The sequence below is a fragment of the Dasypus novemcinctus genome, chromosome 9 (genome assembly GCF_030445035.2).
Source record: "Dasypus novemcinctus isolate mDasNov1 chromosome 9, mDasNov1.1.hap2, whole genome shotgun sequence".
NCBI lineage: Eukaryota > Metazoa > Chordata > Mammalia > Cingulata > Dasypodidae > Dasypus > Dasypus novemcinctus.
In genome coordinates this window covers 8,747,246-8,769,418 of record NC_080681.1, presented here as the reverse complement: position 1 = coordinate 8,769,418, position 22,173 = coordinate 8,747,246, and the positions used below count along the sequence as shown (strand labels likewise).

Here is a 22,173-nt window from a genome sequence, read left to right as displayed (position 1 = left end):
AAGAATATCCTGCTGAAGCGATGAAGTATGAAAACCAGCTTCAACCAGTTGGCCGGACCTGTACAGAAGTAGCCCCTTGCTGTCCTCTCTTCAACTTGCTTAATTAACATAGTAAAATTCCCACCCAGGGGTGGAGTTATCCACCCCTTTCTTGATCATGCAATGTATGTGCAAGCATGATTTCCTGAACATGCTAATCATACAATTATATAACCAGCTATGTGTGTTCATCCATATGTATAAAAACTAATGCATAATCAAAGCAAATACTAAGTAGTAACTTGGATATTTAAGCAAGAGTGAAACTGCAGCACGGGGAGCCAGGTCTGAGTCACTATGAACTGGCCTTGGCTCCTTACCTCTGCAGATGTAATAAATATGAGTTTGCCTAACTCTCACGTTGAAGTTTTCTTCATGCCATCTCTGGTTATTCAGAAAAGCCTTGTTTTGAGGCCTAACACCATTGCATGGTACTTGCTTGAGAAGCCAAGGAATTTTAAACATGGGGACTCTGGGAAAACAGTGGCTATGGTAGGTGTTTTTTGTGTTTTTTTAACCTCAAAATTTTCAACAAATATAGACAGCACAAATAACAAAACCAAAAACTCAGGACAAAACCTATATAAAAACGGGTAACGAGGTGGTGATCCTGGCAGCAGCGGCCAGCAGCCCAGCTTTATGAAGGCTCTCTGCGCCCCGTGTCCTGCAGCACCCAGCTTGTGCCCCCCCCAGATGCAAAGATGCCTAAGAAGAAAGTCAGCTCACCTGAAGGGATGGTTAAGGAGAAGCCCATGAAAGAGGACCCCGAGAGATCAGCAAGGTTGTCAGTTAAACCTGCTCCTGTGAAAGTGGAAAGAAAGCCAAAAAAGGCAGCAGGAAAGGATAAATCTTCAGATTAAAAAGTACAAAGGGCAAAGAAACCAAGTCTGAAAAATATCACACACAATGTCTTAGCCAAGATCTCTGTACCTCCTTGTACAATCTAGAGGATTATTTTTTTTATCAACTATTTTGCAAACCCAAGTTTTTTAGTAGCTCCAGAAGAAACATTTTTAATGAGATCGGAATCTCATCTCATCCCATTTTGTAAGTGGAAATGCTTTTTCTTTTTAAGAAGTGAAATTATTTGCTGGTTGTCTGTTCTTTGGTACAACCAGAAAACAGTGAGATATTGAATTACTGGAGGTTCCATCTTGGATGCCAACTTAACATTGCATAGGTTTTAATATTGCTGGATTTAATTTGCTATTATTTTGGTTTTACCTTTAATGTCAGCTCATAAAAATATTTAAAAGAATATTTTTTCCCTTGTATGAAGACAGCAGATAAAGGTACCACTCTGAACTATATACTGTGAGATAAACATTGTAAAAATCAGGTCTTTGGCTGCATGTGTTACAACCCTTCAGAAAGGCCTGGATATTTTATCTTGAGGACTGTAAGTTTATGTTGCAAGTGGTAGAAAACCCATCTCAAAACAGAATAGGCAATTTATTGGCTCACATATTTAAGGTAGGGTTAGGTAACTTGCACCATTAGTTCATTCAATATCACAGACTCAGTTCCTCTTAATTTTGTTGGGTTCATCCCCAAACTCCATGTGGTTATTTACAAACAGAGTGTTCTGGTGAATGGGACAAAACTAAAGGAGTATGTTGAACCTAAAAAATCAGAACTACTACCTTTATTTAAAGGCTTGTCCACTACAAAAGGCACCTGCTTTTCATGGGGTAATACACCATGAACTTGACACACCAATTTCACTTAGGCCAAGAAATGTGCAGGCTTTTTAGCAAAACAGTCCGACAGAATCAGGAGGTATGAATTTTGCAAGGAGCAGGTATTACCTGAAGTCCTCTCTCAGGGAAGGGCTGGAGAAGAGGAACTTCTTAAGGCTGAGTAGAAGGTGCAACCAATTAGACTATGTGATAGAATGAATCCTTCCTTCACTTAAAAAATAAGTCAAAGATTATAACATTTGGTGGTCATGGCAGGTCACTGCAGGTGATAAGCCTCAGGTTAAACCACCATCCCTCCACTCAAAAGGTGGTATTCATCTTCTCCATTAAGAAAAACTGAAAGGCACTGTTTTAGCACTTCACCTTATTCTCCCCAAGAACTCGATTCAACAAAGACCATAGTTAGGGGATGTGAAGGGCAAGGGGATGGTGGGACTTGAGGTAACTGAATAGTCATGTCTACCAGGGAGGAACCTTTCTTGCATTACAGACCCCTTTGAGAACCTGATAAAAGCTATACTTTCTATTAAAAAATGCATGCACAGATCCACACAAAATTTTACACGTGGTTTGGAATACTTTATGGAAACCTTGAAGCCCATTTTAGGTAAAATTTAATTTTACCTAAACAAGACAACCTAGTGTATACTTGTTCAGATATTGCCCACAGGAGGGAAAGGTTTTTTTTTTTTTATATGAATCCCTGAATATGTTTAGAAAAGTGAGAAATAAAAATAGTGGTGGGGGAGGGGGTGGAATGACAGTTGTTTCCTGAAAGCTAGAAGAAAAATCCTAAATCATAGTATTTTTTCCCATGCATGTTGCTAACTTTAAAAAAAATGTATTATCAACTCTCATCCTTAAGAAAACATCTGTTATAAGGGAAAATGTTAAATGTAATTCTTTTTTCCCTTTTCATAATAAAGAAATGCATAGCAAGCATTTACCTCATCAACAGTTTGAACATAAGACCACGGACCTCCCCTGAGATTCAGATCACTGGAATGCATTCTGGATGCCAATTCTCAGTTTAAAAGATTTTACTTCATCGCTATACCTTTTTGATGTGGATAAGTATTTAATACATTTCCTAATTTTCTTTTCCACTGCAATTAAGTCAACTAGCTAAAGACCAATGGACCTCAAACTTAGGCTAAAGGTTTGCCAATTTAATGATATTATATATTTCCCAGTCCTTTTTACTTAAAAAAAAAGGCAATGTAAGAAAACATTCAATAAATTACATAATTACTGCTATACAAAAGAAGGGCAAAACCGAACCTTCGGCTGGCATCAGCACTACCTCAAAATGTGAAATACCTGTTTGGCAGCTCATACAGGAAACTCCAAATTTAATGAGTAGTGAGTGTATAGGAGTGTCAACATATATGTTTAAAAAAAGATGATTAAAAAAAATCGTAAGTGGGTGATGGTAGTACAATATTGTGAATTAATGCCAACCAATTGTATAGTTAGAAGTAGTTAAAATAGGAAATTTTATGTTGTGTGGCACCACGTGTACACAGAAAAATTTCATAAAAAAGGTATTATAGGGGAAGCAGACATGGCTCAACTGATAGAGCGCCCATCTACAATATGGAGGGTCCAGGATTTGATCCCTAAGGCGTCTTGACTCGTGTGGTAAGCTGGCCCACGTGCGGTGCTGTGGAGTGCCATGTCACGCAGGGACATCCCTGCGTAGGGGTGCCCCACTCGAAAGGAATGCGCCCTGCAAGGAGAGCCACCTGGCACGAAAAAAAAGTACAGCCCACCCGGGAGTGACGCCACACACACGGAGAGCTGATGCAGCAAGATGATGCAACAAAAAAGAGACACAGTTTCCCAGTGCTGCCAGATAATGCAAATGGACGCAAGAGAACACACAGTGAAAGAACACAAAGAGCAGATAAAGAGGGGGCGGGGGAAGGGGAGAGAAATAAGTAAAAAATAAATCTTTAAAAACAAAAGGTATTATACAAATTGTTCTTTAACCTGTTTTTCCTAAACACACATTTCAAAAGCACTGACCACTATCAATACCATACAATAAAAAGTTCTAGCTTTATTTTGTGTTATTAATGCGCTAAAGATCTTCACATGTTTTTCCAGTGGGCTATTCATCTCTCACTAATTTGAAAAAAGCCTTTGTACATTAAGACTATGTATCCTTCAATTTGCTGCAAACATTTTTTCTCAACTGGGCAGTAATCTTTTATACTTTTTAATGTCTTAAGAAGTAGAGGGGTAATAACACAAATTTGGTGCTAGACTAGGTGGGTTCAAAATCTGGCTCTGGTACTTCCTACCTATAAAACTGTGGCAACTACTTAACAGGTATCTATTATGTGCCTGCAAATGGGTACCTACCTCCTTGGGCTTTTGTGAGGATCAAATGATTTTATTCACGTAGATTTAGTTCATCTGCCTAAAGCGTTTAGAAAACTGCTCAGCATGTATTAACCTCTATGTAACTGTTACCCGTTATGATGATGATGATGACAACATATACAGAACCACTGCATTTCTGAATCTTGCTCAGTAATCAATAAGTTGTTTAGACCACCTCTTTATTTGACAAATATATATATAAAAGCTTCCAACTTGTTGTATATGTTGAAAGTTTTCGAAAAACAGATCACTTGGATATGAAATATGGTCCAAGTTGCCCAAAATTAATTCTATGACAGAGTATTAGTCTAAATACTCTTGAAAGCCTAGTGTTTTCTTCCTCTCTATGGCTATCAATTTTTCACCAAGTTGAAAATTTTTATTTTGGTAAGATGTACAAATGGAATTAATACAACAGTCTACACATTCTGTAGTTTCTAAACATTTACCACTGATGGTGTCCATAAGAAGTTGCTGTCCTTCACAGTTAGAAAGAGTTCAGAGGCTTGAAATTCTGTGAAAGTCCAACTTTTCCTTCTTTCTATCCAAATTAATTTTTCTTTTCAGAAGTCTTGCCGGATGTTTTCTTTGTTTGCCTCTCCATGTTGCTGCTTAATTTGATAGATTTCATTTTCTAGTTGTACAATAGTCCGTTCAATCTCATAATTCTTACTAACCAGGGATACCCAACTATAACAGAAAAAAAAAAAGGAAAAATTATCCAAAGAAAGTAAGTCATTGAAGGTATATATATTTTCACCCAGGGCCCTAATATTACCTTCATTTTCTAACTTTCCATTTAAAAAACTGAGGCAAAATGACAGGAAACTGGGTAATGGGTACATGGGATTTCTGTATTATTTTTGTAACTACAGTTATCTCAAAATAAAAAGTTTAATTGAAAAAAGCAAACTATGGAGATGATGTAGCTTAGTGATTGAGCACTTGCTTCTCATGCACAAGGTCCCAGGTTTAATCCCTGGTACCTCCAGAAAAAATAATAAAGGTAAAATGGTTACAACTGAAGAATTAGTAAAACAGAAGGAACGTGGAAGATACAGTGATGGAAAATAGCATTTAATTAGATTACAGAAAAGAAGAAGATAACAGAGTTGAGGCATTACTTAAAGAGATACAGATTCCCGGTGCGACAGACAAGAATACAAGTGGATACAGACAGCAGACAACCGGGGGCGGTGGGGGGAGACGGGGAGACGGGGGAAGAGGAGAGAAATAAATAAAAAATATATCTTTAAAAAAAAGAGAGAGATAATGGTGGAAAAGTTTCTAGAACTGATTAAAAAAAAAAAAAAAGGCAATCCCATAGTTTCAAGAAGACTCCTCTCCCCAAAAGAATCACTAGGACAAAAAAGAAAAGAAAAAAAGAAAGGAAACATGCATGCAGAAATCTTTGTTTATAAGATTATATAAGCTTAAAGAAAAATGTGAAAGGATGTATAATAGGTTGAGAACACAGGGTATTTAGGCATGGAGGGGAAAGAGAGGGTGAAGCAAGGAGAATGACATGGGTGACAGAGGAAAGCAGTAAAAAGTCAAAAAAGGAAAGAGAAAAGACAAAAATTCATGATTATATTTTGGGATTTATATAAACTTACGAAGGTACACATATGTAGAACAACATTTAAAAATGAAATGTACAGGGAAAGTATGTAGCTCAAGTGGTTGAACACATGCTTCTCATGTATGAGGTCCCGGGTTCGAACCTCAATATCTCCTAAAAACAAACAAACAAACAAAAAAAACCAACTCTTGTTGGGGAGTAGATGTAGCTCAGGGCTTGAGCACCTGCTTCCCAAGTATGGGGTCCTAGTTTCAATCCCTGAGAGCTCCCCCAAAAAAAGTATATGAAGGGAAAAATAACCGAGGCACAAACCAATTATCAAGAAAGGCATGGCATTTGTTTCCTGCAAGATTTAAGAGAAGACAATTTTTTAAAAAGGAGAATACTGGTAGAATACTATTCAGAACCAGAAATACTGGACTGCAACAGGGCTCTCTAAGCCAGGACCACTTAGCAGAGGTTCTACTCTTATTGCTTCTCATCGCATTCTAAACTCACACCTCAGAAAGGACAAAGGCAGCAAAAGGCAGAACACAGAAAGCATCACTCCTTTCATATGTGTAAGAATCCTACTTGAAGACTAAATCATGTGATCAAATATTGACCTTAAAATGTGCTAAGCAATTAAAAAGATGATGGAATTGAGGATACTCACGTTGACTCCATTTCTCTCAGTTTAGATCCAGCTGTTAGTTGCATGTTCTTTCGCTGCCAGTTTAAATCTTGAATGTGCTTCCTGTAAAAAATTATTTGCATAACCCAACTACATTTTAATCTGAGACTAAAATCATAGAAAAACCAAAAGTCAACACAATCCCTTTACACACACACACACACACACAGAGTTATAAACTACTTCCAGGTAGTAATTTCTAATTATTTTTCAATTACAAATTTAATAAAACATGCACTCCATGAGAAATGAAAACAGAGAGACACAGATTAAAAACTGAAAGTCCATCCTCCCACATGCTACTCCCTGGTAACTGCTGTTCAGCTTGGTGGGTGTCCTTACCAACTCTTTTCTGTATGTGTATGTACAGATTAGCTTTTCATATAAAATCAGACTATACCTGCTGGTCTACAATCTTTCCCCCTTCTAAAAGTACCTTTTCTAAGTCTGCAAACTTGCAAGTTGCAAATGATCAGGTAGAGATGTTTTCAGACCTCAGGCATATTTCTCCTGTACTCAGGCAAACCTAGTGCCAGACACTGGAGTAGTTCAATCTTTTATTCTCATATGACTAGTCTCATTGGTTTTTCTTCCTATTCTCTATTATATCTATTATGGGTTCACCTAAACTATATTCTAAAATAATGGGAAAAAATAATTTACCTTAACTTCTGGAGCTCTTTCTGGGCATGCTCAATCATATGAACTAGATTTCTAAAGAAGAAAAAGAGACATTTAGATTAAGGTACATTAAAATCTTATTAGAACCAACTAAAAGCCAACTAGGTGATACAAAGTCAAGTTTTACTTCTAAAAATAGTTAATATTTACTGAGCTCTCAAGCACCATATTAGATACAAGTATTAATTTGATTCTTACAGGAATTCTTTGGGTTATACTACTCCCCTGATGTTTTTTTTCCACTACTACCCTGATTTTGAGTACTTATGTCACTTCTGAAAATGCCATGACCACAAGTGGATGTAGCTCAAGTGGTTGAGTGCCTGCTTCCCATGTATGGGTTCAATTCCTAGTCCCTCCTAAGAATAAAACAAACAAATGAAAAAGGCAAACTCTTATTGGGAAGCGAATATGGCCCACAGGCTGAGCACCTGCTTCCCATGTATGAGGTCCTAGGTTCAATCCCTGGTACTTCCTTTTAAAAAAAAGCCATGACCTCTGTTCATGGAAAAGACAGAAAATACCTGTACAACTATCCTCATTTGGTTTACCTCCATAATTATGTATCTATATTTATCTTGTCATTCTCCCTGTCTGTTTACTGCTAATTAGAGGAAAGGAAAAGAAAGCTGGAGATTCAGATTCCAGGCCAAGTCTGCTCTCACTAGTACAGGGGAAATGATGATCCATACAGATTAACATGTGGTGGTTACTGTTATACAGTGTTTCAACAGACGTCAGTTTCCTTAAAAATAAACACCAGCTTTATTAATATAATTCACATACTATTATCGATTTCCTTTTATGGCTGCAGTTCAATCATGTCTGGGGTCTATTTCAACCACATTGGTCCTGATGTGCTGTCATTCCAGATTCAAAATTGCTGGCATTTGTGACGCAAACCTGTTGCTGCTCACTTGAGTTACTGTCCTAGCTCTACCAACTGTTTTCCTTTCACAACTGTAATTGCCTCCACAGCCTATCTCTAAACGGCTGTGCCACCGATTCCCCTCAGCTCATCGCATTCTACTTGGCTTCAATACTCACTCTACCTGAGAACTATTAAATTTAAAACTCTAATCCCGACCTCTAACCATCAACAGGGAGATTTCCTTTGAATTACCTCTTCTGAAAGCCTAGTTTGTAGTCTTCTCCCTTCTTCCATTCTCCCTCTTATGTAACAGGTCCTTCCTCAAGCAATTTGAACACGTCTATCATCCTGGAAAACTGAAGACTTGGGTTCTAGTCCTAGCTGTCCCCAGCAGCTGTGTAAACTTATCATGAGTCACTTGATGCCACTGGGTTGCTAAGCCTACTTATTTGTAAAATCAGGGCTGATGCTGAAGATTTCTAAAGGTTTACCTGGAAATAAAATTCTAAGTTGTAAGTACAGTATTTCTACCTCATTAATGAAGTACTACTTCTTTAGCAATTCTGCACCAAAATCTGAAAGTTAAAAGCTGTCTACCAGCATGCCTGACCCTCAAAACCTTTCATGGGAAAGAAAATTTATTTTGATAAGATACAGTACAGGGAAATGGATGTGGCTCAACCACTGGGCTCCCATCTACCACATAGGAGGTCCAGGGTTTGATGCCCGGGGCCTCCTGGTAAGGGCAAGCTGGCCCACGTAGAGTGCCCCCCCCCCACAAGAATGCCATCCTGCATGGGAATGCCGTCCCATACAAGAAAAGCCACCCTGCACAGGAGTGCTGGCCGATGCAGAGAGCTGGTGCAACAAGATGACACAAGAGACAAAGAGGAGAGAAAATAAGAAGACGTAGCAGAACAGGGAGCTGAGGTAGCACAAGAGAGTAATTGCCTCTCTCCCACTCTAGAAGGTCCCAGAATCAGTTCCCAGAGCCACCTAATAAGAATACAAGCAGACACAGAGGAACACACAGTGAATGGACACAGAGAGTAGACAATGGTGATGGGGGGCAATAAATAAAATAAATCTTAAAAAAAAAAAAAGATACAGTACACCTCCTCTGGAGAACTGTCCAATGGGTTTGGAGGAGACAAAATATGCTCAAGGGAAAGTTAAACACTATACTATATCATGTGATTAAACGGAAAACAAGTGACCCACAGTAATTAGAATAGTTATTTAGAAGGAGAGATTACTAGAAGCAGAATTTCAATCAGGGAACACAAGTCACCTGACTTGAGTTGGGTCTTAAGTTAAACTGGAATAGAATAAGTAAGGACATTCTAGGAGGCAGCCAGGCATCAACAAAAGGCCAGAGCCAGGGTTTATGATGATCATCAGTGAGAGAACTAGTTTGGATTGAGTGAAAGTCTACAAATGAGGTTTGGAAAGTCTTGGATACAATGTCAAATAGTCTGGATTTATCTTGCAGGTAATGGGGAATTATTAGTTTCCAGAGAGCAGACTGACAAGGGGAAAGCAATGTTCTTTGCAATTCAATATTCCTTCCCCTGCAACCATTTTTCCCCATTCCTAGAACTCTTTCCTCTAAATATCCAGATCTCACACTTCTGTACTGACCTTCATTTTTAATGTCCTGTCTCTGAATCTCCCAGTTTACAGACCAGAGCATATAATATAGCACTTTTTAAAATATTATCAAAAAATTGGGCTATCGGTTATTTTGAATAGAACACATATTGTCTCAACTAGATAAACCTTCTTGAGAAGCATCACATTTTCCCACTCTATGAAACACATATTTTTGATTGATCTGCCTCTTAATTTCTTAATCACCCCGACTCCATTTTTTTTTGACACATATAATTCATCCAAAGTGTACAATCAATGGTATTTGGTATAATCACAGAATTGTGTATTCATCACTTCAATTGTTATTAGAACATTTTTATTATTTCAATAATAATAATAATAATAATAATAATAATAAACTAAAACCAGACAAATAAGAAAATTCTTTTATCTCTCAATCTATGCTTCCACTGCCATACAAAGCTGTGATTTCTGGCTATTCTTGCACATTTATTTTTTAAGTCATTTTATCATATTATATTCACATTCCATATGATCTATCCAAAGTGTATAATCAATGGCTTTTAGTATAATCACAAAATTCTTCACCTCTTAATCTATGCTTCCACTGCCACATAAAGCTGTGATTTCTGGCTATTCTTGCACATTATTTTTTTTTAAGTCATTTTATCGTATATTTGCATACCATATGATCTATCCAAAGTATATAATCAATGGCTTTTCTATAATCACAATGTTGTGCATTCATCACCACAAAAAGTTTTAGAACAATTTCATTACTCCAAAAAGAAAAATTGTTCCATTCCTTCTTTTTACCCCTTGCAATGTATTCACAAAAGAAACTGAGTTGTCTGTTCTGTAGTGTTTCCCAAATTTCTGGATCCTCATGTGGTCACAAATTTAAAACATTCTCTGGAGAGTTGAGAAAAGGTATTTATCATTTTGTAGTTTTACTTTATTTTATACAGTCATGTTTCAGGAACATACATACAGTCATATTTCAGGAAACATAATCTAACAAATAGTTTTAAATACATTCATGAGGCTCAGTGACTTTTCCTTCCTTAAACACATAATAGGCACAGGCGGTTTTAGGACTTCATGGGGGCACAGAGATAAATAAGGAAAATGAACTCTAGTTAGATAATAAATGCTAAAGCTAAAGCTAGCTACACAGAACAGAAAAGGTGGTCAACAGTTGTTTTGGCAGAAAAATCCTTTGGGTATTAATTCTCTAGGTTTAAGCAATCTCTACCTTTCTATCATATGGGGATTTGTAAACCAGACCTCAGAACTCACTTCCTTACAGTATTAAATAATAAATGTGGTAGTTAGATTTAGGTCCCCTTGGCATTACTGAACTTTGAAGTGGATCTCCAAGTAGTAGCTTTTCATATGGGTTGGAAATTCTAGGCCATGGTCCCTAGTAAAATCTAGTTATACTTACTGTCATCCCACTTCCTTTATCCTACTCTTCACACTTCTTAAAATTCCAAATGGGTTTAAAAAAAAAAAAAAGAAGCTTCTTACTCATTATATACTTTCCAGGCATTGCATCCATGCTGTGACATTAGTTCCAGATTCTCAATTCGAACAGCCTGATGCTCTAACTGGGCCATAGAATTGTTAACACATTCTTGCCATGCAGTAATATCATTTTTCTGACCTGAGGAAGGAGCTGGGAGCTCATATCTGAAATTAAATAGCAAAATAAAAGAAAGCCATATATCCCACCAAATCTACATTCCTCCTTTCAAAAGAATGGCTCACATGTTTATGCATACTGTAAAGACTAAAAAAGACTAAATATACGACGTGGACCTTACAATAATAAGAAGCTATGTATTTTAAGAATCAATCCATTAACAGAGAACATTAGGTACCATTATATACAATAACAAAAAAATTGTTCACTTTAATGTCTAATATAAGGAAACTGATTAAATAAACTAAAATTTTATATATAAAATTTTCTATATTAGCTATGAGATGCTACAGAACACTTAAATATTAAGATTTTTATAGAGTAAGTGAAAAAAGATACAAGAAGCTATGCAATCTTTTTTGTAAAAATCACATATATGCACACCCCTCTAGAAGAAAAAATGTTGAGGATATAGCAATTCTTTGCATTTGGAATTCACCGCATTATCTCTCTTCATATCACACTTTCCTTCATCACTGCCAAGATAATCAGTAAATCTGCTCTTCGTAAATTAATGAATTACTACAAACGAAGTTTAACTCTCTACTTTTTACTATTCTTACTAGAGTTCAAATGATAAGTTTTCCTGTGAAAATCTGAAGGACAGAAACTGGGATTAAGAGATGATAAACTATTTCTTTTTTTTCAACAAACAGGGAGTGGGGATGTGGCTCAAGCAGTTGGGCACCTGCCTACCACACAGGAGATCCAGGTTCAGTTCCTGGTGCCTCCTATAGAAGATGAGCAAGACAGTGGGCTAGCATGACAGGCTGGCACAGTGGGCTGATGCAACAAGGAGACACAAAGAGGAAACACAATGAGAGACAAAGTGAAGCAGGGAATGGATGTGGCTCAAGCGATTGAGTGCCTCTCCCCTACATGGGAGATCCTGGGTTCAGTTCCCAGTGCCTCTGAAAGAGAAGCTGAGCAGACAGAAAGCACACAACGAATGGACACAGAGAACAACAAGCGCAAACAACGGCCCTGGGGACACGGAGGGGGAGAAATAAATACAATAAATCTTTGGGAAAAAAAAGAAACAAGCAAAACAAATGAAAAAACCAACTCAGGGAAGCCAATGTAGCACCCGCTTCAAACAAACAAGGTCCTGGGTTCAGTCCCCAGGCCCCAGTAACTCAAAAACAAACAAAAGAACCCAAAATAAAATAGCTTAAAAGATACACCATAAATATAGCATTTTTAAAACTTTTAATCTTACTCCACAGCAAAAGATATATTTTACAATGCAATGCAGTACACGAATAAGCATAGTTGAACAAATGTTTCAGGAAAAAATACTCATATCTCTGTATGTAATGCACTCTGTTCTCTTCCTTTAAAAAAGTATTGCTGGTGTCTTACTAAATTTATTTCATTGCCTGCTGCTTAACAGGTCATTTTCCATGGTTTGAAACATAGTGCCATAAAGGAATTACTATCATTATGAAACCTTTTATTAGAGTAGAGGTAGCAGGAAATGGAAATACTGAGGAGTCTTGGAAGGTGGCTACCTCACAGATCTGTCCTGCCTTCACCATTCAGGTCAGACAGGAAAATGGGGCATAAGAAAGGGAAGCGATGGGAAGCGGACTTGGCCCAGTGGTTAGGGCGTCTGTCTACCACATGGGAGGTCCGCGGTTCAAACCCTGGGCCTCCTTGAGATGCGCGCAAGGAGGGCCCTGCCACACAGGGGTGTCCCCGTGTAGGAGAGCCCCACACGCAAGGGGTGCGCACCGTATGGAGAGCCGCCCAGTGCAAAAGAAAAGGGCAGTCTGCCCAGGAACGGTACCACACACACGGAGAGCTGACACAATAAGATGACGCAACAACAACAAAAAAGAAACATAGATTCCCATGCCGCTAACAGAAGCGGACAAAGAAGAACACACAGCAAATAGACACAGAGAACAGACAATTGGGGCCGGATGGGATGGGATGGGATGGGGTGGGGTGGGGTGAGGGAGGGAGGAAGGGAGTGGGGGAGAAAGGAAGGAAGGAAGGAAGGAAGGGGAAGCGAGGAGCGGATGAAGCTCAGTGGTTGAGTGCCCAATTCTGATGTATGAGGTCCTGGGTTCAATCCCTGGTACCTCCTAAAAAAAAAAGGAAGCACTGAAATGACCCCTTGGGTACAAAAAAAGAAAAAACCAAACAAACCTGAGATCTAGATTTGAGTAAGATGCACACAGATCAGATCAGCTCTGAAAAATACATACATCACTCAAAACATGACCATCAGCAGGTTTTGAAAAATTGGTGCTGTCTATAGGGAACAATTTAAAGAAGGTATCTTCAGTGTACTTTTTTTTCCCCTCAAAGGTTTATTTATTTATTGCTGCTTCTCCCTCCATTGTCTGCTCTGTGTCCATTCCCTGTGTCTTTTTCTGTGTTTGCTTGTCTTCTCTTTAGGTGGCTCTGGCAACTGATCCTGGAACTTCCGGAGTGGGAGAGAGGCAATCATTTTCTTACACCACCTCAGCTCCCTGGTCTGCTGTGTCTCTTATTATCTCTCCTCTGTGTTTCTTTTTGTTGCGTCATCTTGCTGCGCCAGCTCTCCATGTGGGCCAGCACTCCTGGTTGGGCCAGCTCACCACACCGGCCAGCTTAATTTGAACCCTGGACCTCCTATATGGTAGACAGGAGCCCAAGTACTTGAGCCACATCTACTTCCCATACATATTTTTTAAAAAGTGAAGCAATCATCATTATAAGCCATAACACTGGTTACATACACACATACAATCAGTGAAGAACTAGATGGCTAATCAGGATATCGAGATATGTGCTTGGGAATTCTTAAGCACGAATTTCATTACAATGTATATTAATGTCATCACAATTTAATTACCATTCCCTTGTTGTTGAGTTTTAAAATATTTTGCACTTTTAAATAATGGTGCAAAGAACATCTTTCAATATTAGAAGGATTAAATGAACCACTGTTATTTGGAAAAACACAAATACATAAAAATGGACAAGAATATTTTCTTTTATACATTTACTCTGACGTGGCCACAGCACTGTTTAACTAATGAATTGAAGTTAAAAGTAAACGACGACTTGAATCAAGCTGAATCCAGAAATAAGACTTACCGTTTCATACTGAGCAATTCAGTTGGTTGTCGGGCAGCCAGTCTTTCAAATTCATTTCTCATTATGTCGGTCTAATGTACAAATCAGAGAAAGAATCATCTCCAAGATCAAAACTACAAACTGAAATTAACAGTCATAAAACAACGAATTAACCTACTCAGGTATTTACATCCTCTAATATACTGAATCATTTCCCTTCCCCTAAGTCTTCTCTGAGGTAAATGCTCTCTAGGAGCCGGAGAAGGAAAAACACACAAACAGTAAATTCACACTTCTTCAAATCCATACCAATTTCAGGCAGGAAAGACAGCATATACATAGGGAGCGCACAGAGAAAAAAAATTAATCCTAAACTGGTGGTTCTTAAGCACATTAGAATCAGTTGGGGAGCTTTGAGAACAATATAATCCCAATCACCCCTAACCCTTCTCCACACTTCCATTTAATTGGTCTGGGTGGATCCTAGATGTAGTTATTATGATTTTCGTTTTTAATTCACCAGTTGATTATAAAATGAAGCCAGTGTTCATTTTACTAAGAACCACGGTTATAAGTTTTCCTTAGGGATGGGGGAATAAGGGAAAGGGCTTGGACATAAAATACTTTGCTTTGGGGTTATTTTGGTCCTGGCTGTTATTTTCAAACTTTTCTCTTTGCAAAGAAAGGAGGAAAGCAAGGAGAAGACACAAAAAGAACTGATTTCTGTCACCTCATCTAGCAATTTTATCAGTTTAAAAAGAATATAGTGGGAAACGGACTTTGGCCCAGTGGTTAGGGCATCCGTCTACCATATGGGAGGTCCGCGGTTCAAGCCCCGGGCCTCCTTGACCCGTGTGGAGCTGGCCCATGCGCAGCGCTGATGCGCGCAAGGAGTGCCGTGCCACGCAAGGGTGTCCCCACGTGGGGGAGCCCCACGCGCAAGGAGTGCGCCCGTGAGGAAGGCCGCCCAGCGTGAAAAGAAAGAACAGCCTGCCCAGGAATGGCGCCGCCCATACTTCCCGTGCCGCTGACGACAACAGAAGCGGACAAAGAAACAAGACGCAGCAAATAGACACCAAGAACAGACAACCAGGGGAGGGGGGGGAAATTAAATAAATAAATCTTAAAAAAAAAAAAAAAAAAAGAATATAGTAACTCCATCTGCCTCGAGGAGCCCATACCAAATCTTGGTGTGTATTTATGTCTTTTTCTCTCCCATTTCTCAGCAAGCTCTGTCCTTTCCCCTATTTCCCTTTCTTTATTGGCCTAGCTAAAAAAAAAAAAAAAAAAGAATGTAGTAGAGCTGGGCCCCTTTAGGCATTTTGGGGATCAGTATCTAGATCAATACCCTATTGTAGTTCTGTTCTGCCCATTTCCTGCCACAAGTACTAAAAACTGTTTAAGTTTTTATAATTATATTGGTATCTCAGCTAACCCATGCAATTTCAGTTTTCTGAGGGCTTCAACTTCTTAACAATGAAAGACTAAAAAAGTAAGCAAAAAAGACCTTTCAGAAGCCCTGACATCTATTTAAAAGTTCGGCAATAAGCATTTCTCATTGGAGACTGCGGTTTTTTTCCCCCTTAGTTATATACAACTCTAAAAAAACATGGATATCTAGTTTCCTACAGAAAACCATGACATTTTAGCTAGAGAGCTATGTACAGTGACAAGGAGTAACTACTGACAGGTAAGAGAGAAACTGTAACAATCTAGTACAAGAAGTCCTTAGCAATATAACATAGAAGCCCTTACCTAAATCCCATCACTGGAAGTGATAGATCTGGAATTTTAACTTGTCTCCAAAGACAGAGCCTACAGTCAGGGCTCTTGTGAAGATTAAATGAGGTAAAAGTCACGAAAAGAATTTCTAGGCATGTCTGGCACACAGTAAGTATTCATTAAATAAAACTGCCTTAGAAGCTGTTCATAGATTCAACTGATAAATATTTGGGGTCTACTGTGGGCCAGGCACTGTTCTAGTTGATGGAGTGATAGAATGAAGAGTCATGGAACTAACATCAGTTTCATCTCAGCTTAGAGAGGCCTTCCTCAGTCTCCTCAGTCATCCAACAATCTAATGTAGCCACCTGCTTGCTCTATCACATTACAACTCTAATTCTCTGAGTTCCCTTTACCATCAACATAACTTTCTGATTTGTCTGTCACAACACTCTAGAACATAAGTTCTAGTAAGGATCTTGCTTATTCTGTTCCTCACTGCCTGGCACACGATAGACCACCATAAACAGTTGTTAAATGAATGAATGTAAGAGTAGTTTCAAAGAGTAGTTAAGGTCTTTGGAAAATTAGTTAAGCTCTCTAAGCCACAGTTTTCCTATCTAAAAAATGAGGATAGGAGGATGTAGCTCCAGTGGCTGAGTGCCTGTTTCCCATGTATGAGGTTCTAGGTTTGATCCCTGGTACCTCCTAAAAAAAAAAAGAATAAACATATTTCATAGGGCTGTTTTGAGGATTGAGCCCAATACACTCTTTAGCTCCTATTAAGGAGAGAGTAAATGATCAGTTTACTAATTATAAAAGTAGGAAGCATATGTTGTATTTAAGAGTGCTTTTAAAAAAATCAAACACTGGTTAAAATATTTAAACGTTTTTGGATGTAGTTATCTGAAATCTTCAGAAATCAGTCCAATAAGGAATCATTACTGAATTTCGTTCTTAACGCACAATCTACATTTAGAAAAAATATGGAGGAAAAAAGCATTTAGTAGGACCAACTCCTACTTAAAACTTAACCAACATTTTTATATATAAGGGGGGGAAGGGGGACCCAAACATATAATGTATTACTACCTAACAATTCAATAGTTTAGAAATAATATTTTACATTTCATTTAGCTGACCAGATCCCAACTAGCATCTTGGGTGCACTCTAAGCTAACCAATTTAAAATGTCGTACAGGTGACTTAGATATGTTTACCCATTCATTCGCACAGATCTTCCGTAAGCGCAAAGCCCGCCATCTAGTGGTTCTAAAGAGCCCAGGTATAAGAATTAGGAATACAGAGAAAACGTAGATCGCTCGTTTTAGGGTGCGCCTTAGAAAGCAGCGGATGCCTTTGAGAATTTGTCTCTGGGCCCTACCACGGAAAAGTGTACACGCAAGTGTTTGTTTTAAGGCAAGGGGCTTGTAAACGCGCAGAAGGGTTTCAGGAAGAGAATCGCGGGGGATTCTTATCCTTCTCGCTGTTTTCAATGGACTGATACCTGAACGACAGGTAATAGCTAAGCAAGCAGCAGGGAAGGCTGAAATCTGAAATTCACTTCACATAGCTGTGACGCCCAGTCGAAAATAAACAAAGGAACTCTCGCCGGACGCCGGGCTCGAGACATCACACTTACTTCAAAAGCGGAATAATCCGGGGCCGTGAGGTAGCTCAGGTAGTTCTTGGTAGGCCGGTACCGGCGAGTTTCTTCCTCCACCAGCGCCGCAGCCTAAGAACGAGAACAGGGGCCGGGGTACGGGCAGCGCAATGCACCGGGCTCCCTCCAGCACTGCAGGGCCGGAGGGCGCGGGGGCTACCCAGGCGCCCCTCACTCACCGCTTCCCGCACGCCAGGCGCTTCATAGCCTTGATCAAAATAGGGCAGCGCATCCACCACAACCTCTCCGGCGACCAGACCCGTGCCCGCCATCCCAGGAACCGTCGGTGGGCCGCGGGGTTCCGAGGGCGCGCCCGCCACCGAAGAGCCTACGTCACCGGCTGACTGACCCACGCACGCGCAGCTGATAGTTCCGAAGGTGCGTTCGCCAGGCTGTTAGGAATTGCTAGGCGGGTTCATCTTGGACGTGACGTCACTTCCAGATTTTTTTTTTTTTTTTTTTTGCCCGCGTCAACGGAAGATCTCAATTTTCTTCTTCCGGCTTGCTCCACTTTTCCACCTCCGGCTGGAAACGGTTTGATAAGGCAAGGGACTTTTGGTTTGGACGCTGTCTGGGAAGGGAGCCCTTTAGGTATTTTTGCGGGAACTAGCCGCAACGTTTGGCGGGGAGAAACAGGTTTTCTAGTTTGGTTTAATCCCCTACCCTTCCTCCTTCCCTTGAACGTTGGTCCCTTTGCACCGGGCTTTTTTTCTTTTGCGCTTCCTTGCTGTAACCCCGCTTTCCTTAACTTGGTGCCTTGAGAAACTCTGCATTAAGTTCAGTTCTTTCACAGACTCGAGTGGTCGCCGGTCTCCAGTTAAAATTAGGAAACTTTAGGGTCTGCATAATAAAAGGAATCTTATCCCTGCCCAGAGCGAGCCTAGTAATGACCCACAACCCCAAATATTAACAAGCCCGTCTTTTGTCTTTAGAGGGTATATAATATACAACTATTTTGCCTTTAGAGATTCTGGTAATAGTGTTCCTCACTGCCTCTCTTCTGTGCCTGCTGCTGCATCTCAGCTACCTGGCTCCCCATTCCCTTTGAGAGAGCAGGCAAGAACTATATAATCTGGCGGCTATGCAATCTAAACACAGATTTAGTCTCCTAAGAGCTGAAATGTTGGTCACAGTTATTAAGCCTGGCTGGTCTAAGAACAATTCTGATTAATCTACTATGATGGTTAATTTCATGTGTCAACTTGTCTATGTTATGGTCCAATGGTTTGGTCAAGCAAGCACTAGTCAAAATTGTGAGGGTATTTCATAGATCTAAATCAACAGTTGATTGCATCTAGGACTGATAACATCTATAATCAATTTAAAAAATACTTTGTCTCCACCTCCCCTCGTTGTTTGCACTTGCTGTCTGTTCATCTTGTTTCTTTAGGAGGCACGGGACACCAAATCTGGGACCTCCGATGTGGGAGGGAGGCATCTAATCGCCTGAGCCACCTCTGTTCCCTGCTTTGTTGGGTCTCTTGTGCCAGCTTGCTGTCTTTAGGAGGCACCAGGGACCTCCTGTGTGATAGGCAGCAGCCCAATCGCTTGAGCAACATCTACTTCCCCATCTATAATCAATAAAAAAGATTGCCTTCAGCAGTTAGAAGTCTTATCATCTATGATGGTTTGAAGTTATGTACCCCAGAAAACCAAGTTCTTAATCTCCATACATTCTTGCAGTGTAAGCCTATTTTAAGTAGAAGCTTCTGATGAGGTTACTTCATTTAAGGTGTAGCCCAACTCAATCAAGATGGGTCTTAATCCTATTACTGGACTCCTTTATTAGCAGAATGAAATTCAGAGACAACCACAGAGGGAGCAGCCAGAAGCTGAACATCCGTGGAACTTGAAAGAAGGGAGAGGCCAGGAGAGGCTGCAGTGTGCATTGCCATGTGACAGAGTAGCCGAGGACCAATGATCACCAGCAGCCTGCCCCAGAACACCAGTCTTCCTGAAGAAAGCATTGCCTTGATTTGAACTTCTCCTAGCCTGGAAACAGCCAATAAATTCCGTTATTAAGCCAACCTATCACATGGTATTTGCTTGAGCAGCCAAGGAAACGAAAATATGATCTAATCGTTGAAGAACTTAAAGGGAGAACTGAGGATTTCGGTAGCTAGAAAATTATTTCTGTCTCTACTTCAGACAGCCAGCTTTTCCTGGGAAACTCAATGTCACCTTCATCAAGTTTCCAACTGGTGGCCTGCCCTATGGAATTCAGACTTGCCAAATGCCACAGTCACATGAACCAATTCCTATAATCTCAGTATTTACATATACATGCACACACACACGTTTTGTTTGTCTGGAGGACCCTAACTAATATACTACCATTAGTTAGATAAATGTGCTAGGTTTAGGTATTAGTGAAATAAAAGACTTTTACATCTTAAGCAATTTTATTTAAAATCCTCCAGGATATCTATGGGATTTTTATGTGTTTATTCTTTAAAAGATCTGTAAACAACATTTTATATATAAATCTCAAGCAATTCCTTTACACACATGTCCACAAATCTTAATACTTTACAAAAACAAAACACAACAGATCCAAGGAAAGGAAGCAGCTTCAGATTGTAGCGATAAAGTAGGTCCCCATCCCTGAAGTACAGGTTTCCTTGCAGAGCATGGATGACCAGGATTACCACAGTAATATTCCTTACCCCATTTTATAAACACTCGTTTCCCAATTGCAAATTGGTTGTTACCTCAGGGTTGGAGTGTTAGAAGAAACCAAATAGGGAGGTATCTGGTAGGACTCCCATAGGGTAAAAGCTGCTTAATAAACATTTTTAAGAAGACATAGGCTCAGTTCTATTCCCTGGACCCACATCTATAGAAATTATGTTATACAGCACCAGTCTTTAAATGGTGTCTGCTGCAGACATATTCATGCATTCCTGATTGGGTTGTAATGACAACACTGTACAGATAAATAAAGTGTATCAGAACACAATTTACAAGGTTTTGTTAAGTTTGAATTAACATTTTTTATGTCAGTTTAAACCATCAGTACAAGTTGAAGAAAATAAACTGACATTTATTAAAACATTTACAATTAAAATTGCACCATCACTGATATGTTTCTATTTCCAATGACTAATACTACTTTAGATTTTAAGGGTCTGGGTGATTAATTGGCATATGCCCAGGGAAACAGTCATATTATATAAGTCCAATTTAATTAGAGCAAATAGTCTAATAATTCTAGGGGAGCCAAAACGTCTCATCTAAGACACTATAGTTTGAAGTTCTTCATCCTCATAGCTGGGAGGTGGTTCTGGTACACTTCAACTTAATAGAAAAGTATTAAAATAGCTGTAATTCCACAGAGTTCAAATTTCCCTCTGCAGGACTAACCAACTGTCTCTGTATTCATAAAATAATAGTCTTGGCCTTCAGTACAGGCTCTGTTGTATAGCTTTGGGCAAGTTGTTTAACCTCTTTGAATTCCAGTTTCTTCATTAGCAAAATGGAGAGTTGATTTAAGGATTAAATGAGATGACATACATATATGTAGCATAGTGCATGGCACATGGTGGACTACCCCCTCCCCGGCCAAAAAAAAAAGGAGTTCCTATGCCCTTAAAAGACATTTAAAAAATAGCCAAAATTCTACAAAGTTTAATGTTGGCACATGAGGGACAGGCTACCCGAATGCCACATATCATGGAGGAGGAGCTGCATGATGTGTATGTACTTTTGTACTTGATAACAGTGCTAACAAGTAGAGTTCCACAAGCATGAGATTCCTCAAGGAAGAACAGCAGACAAAAAAAAAAAAAATGGAGATGTATGATGAGAATATTACTTAGCCTGGCTCAAACAGCTCATGGGGTTAAAGCTGACATATTTCAGTTAATAAAATTATGCATGTAGCGCTAACATTTTCCACTTCCATCATGCCTACCTAGTATCCTAAAATCAGCATATCCCTCATTCTGCTCTTCTTTGCACTGTTTTTCAAATATAATACCAAGTCTTTCCCTTGCAAAACACAAGTGCTTCACAGACTAAGCACAAAACAGAGAATAAGTACAAGATGAAGTAGAAAAATCCACTTTAAAAACTGGAGGCAGAGTGAAGAAGGCACTAGTTTCAGATTTCTCCCAACAATTCTCCAGTGATTACTACAGCAGCAGTAGGAGAATCTTCCTCTGAGAACCTGATCTGATCTGAAACCTTTAAACTTCCAAGATTTTGTAGAATACTTCAAGGCATCCTGACTCTTGGAAAAAATATTTTCTTTGGCATTTTCTGTTCTATTTAGGATGTAGACAAAGGTTTCATTTCTTCTGCAGAAATTTCATTTTACTTCCTAAAGAGAGGATAAAATAGTGTGAACTCTCATAATTCATTTTTATTTACTGTAGATTATTTGAGGCAAGGGATGAACAATCCAGTCATTCAGAATAGCACAGGAGTAAACTGCCATTCTAACCTATCAGCTTCAGAATGTATAT

The 22,173-nt window shown here is 39.2% G+C and overlaps 2 protein-coding genes and 1 long non-coding RNA gene across 8 annotated transcripts in view; 1 reads left to right on the top strand and 2 right to left on the bottom strand.

The window, feature by feature from the left end:
• Positions 1 to 4,289: 4,289 nt before the first annotated feature.
• On the bottom strand, positions 4,290 to 18,074 carry BCAS2 (BCAS2 pre-mRNA processing factor). The gene is made up of 7 exons (XM_004462956.5): positions 17,887 to 18,074; positions 17,687 to 17,779; positions 14,344 to 14,414; positions 11,079 to 11,240; positions 7,046 to 7,096; positions 6,365 to 6,445; positions 4,290 to 4,817 (listed from the first exon to the last, which is right to left on the bottom strand). Exons 1-7 carry the CDS (start codon positions 17,977 to 17,979, stop codon positions 4,691 to 4,693), a joined length of 678 nt encoding a protein of 225 aa, XP_004463013.2. The 5' UTR covers positions 17,980 to 18,074; the 3' UTR covers positions 4,290 to 4,690.
• A 99-nt stretch (positions 18,075 to 18,173) lies between these two features.
• On the top strand, positions 18,174 to 19,738 carry LOC131279688 (uncharacterized). Its single transcript, XR_011649596.1, has 2 exons — positions 18,174 to 18,251; positions 19,497 to 19,738. It is a non-coding gene; the product is annotated as an uncharacterized lncRNA (long non-coding RNA).
• A 352-nt stretch (positions 19,739 to 20,090) lies between these two features.
• Positions 20,091 to 22,173, bottom strand: part of DENND2C (DENN domain containing 2C) — a 104,548-nt gene continuing 102,465 nt past the window's right edge. For all 6 annotated transcript variants that reach the window (XM_058303006.1, XM_058303005.1, XM_058303008.1 and 3 more), the window contains one exon: positions 20,091 to 22,028. In XM_058303006.1, the coding sequence (XP_058158989.1) occupies positions 21,997 to 22,028 (32 nt within the window). In that variant the 3' untranslated portion in view covers positions 20,091 to 21,996. The remainder of the gene's footprint in view (positions 22,029 to 22,173) is intronic.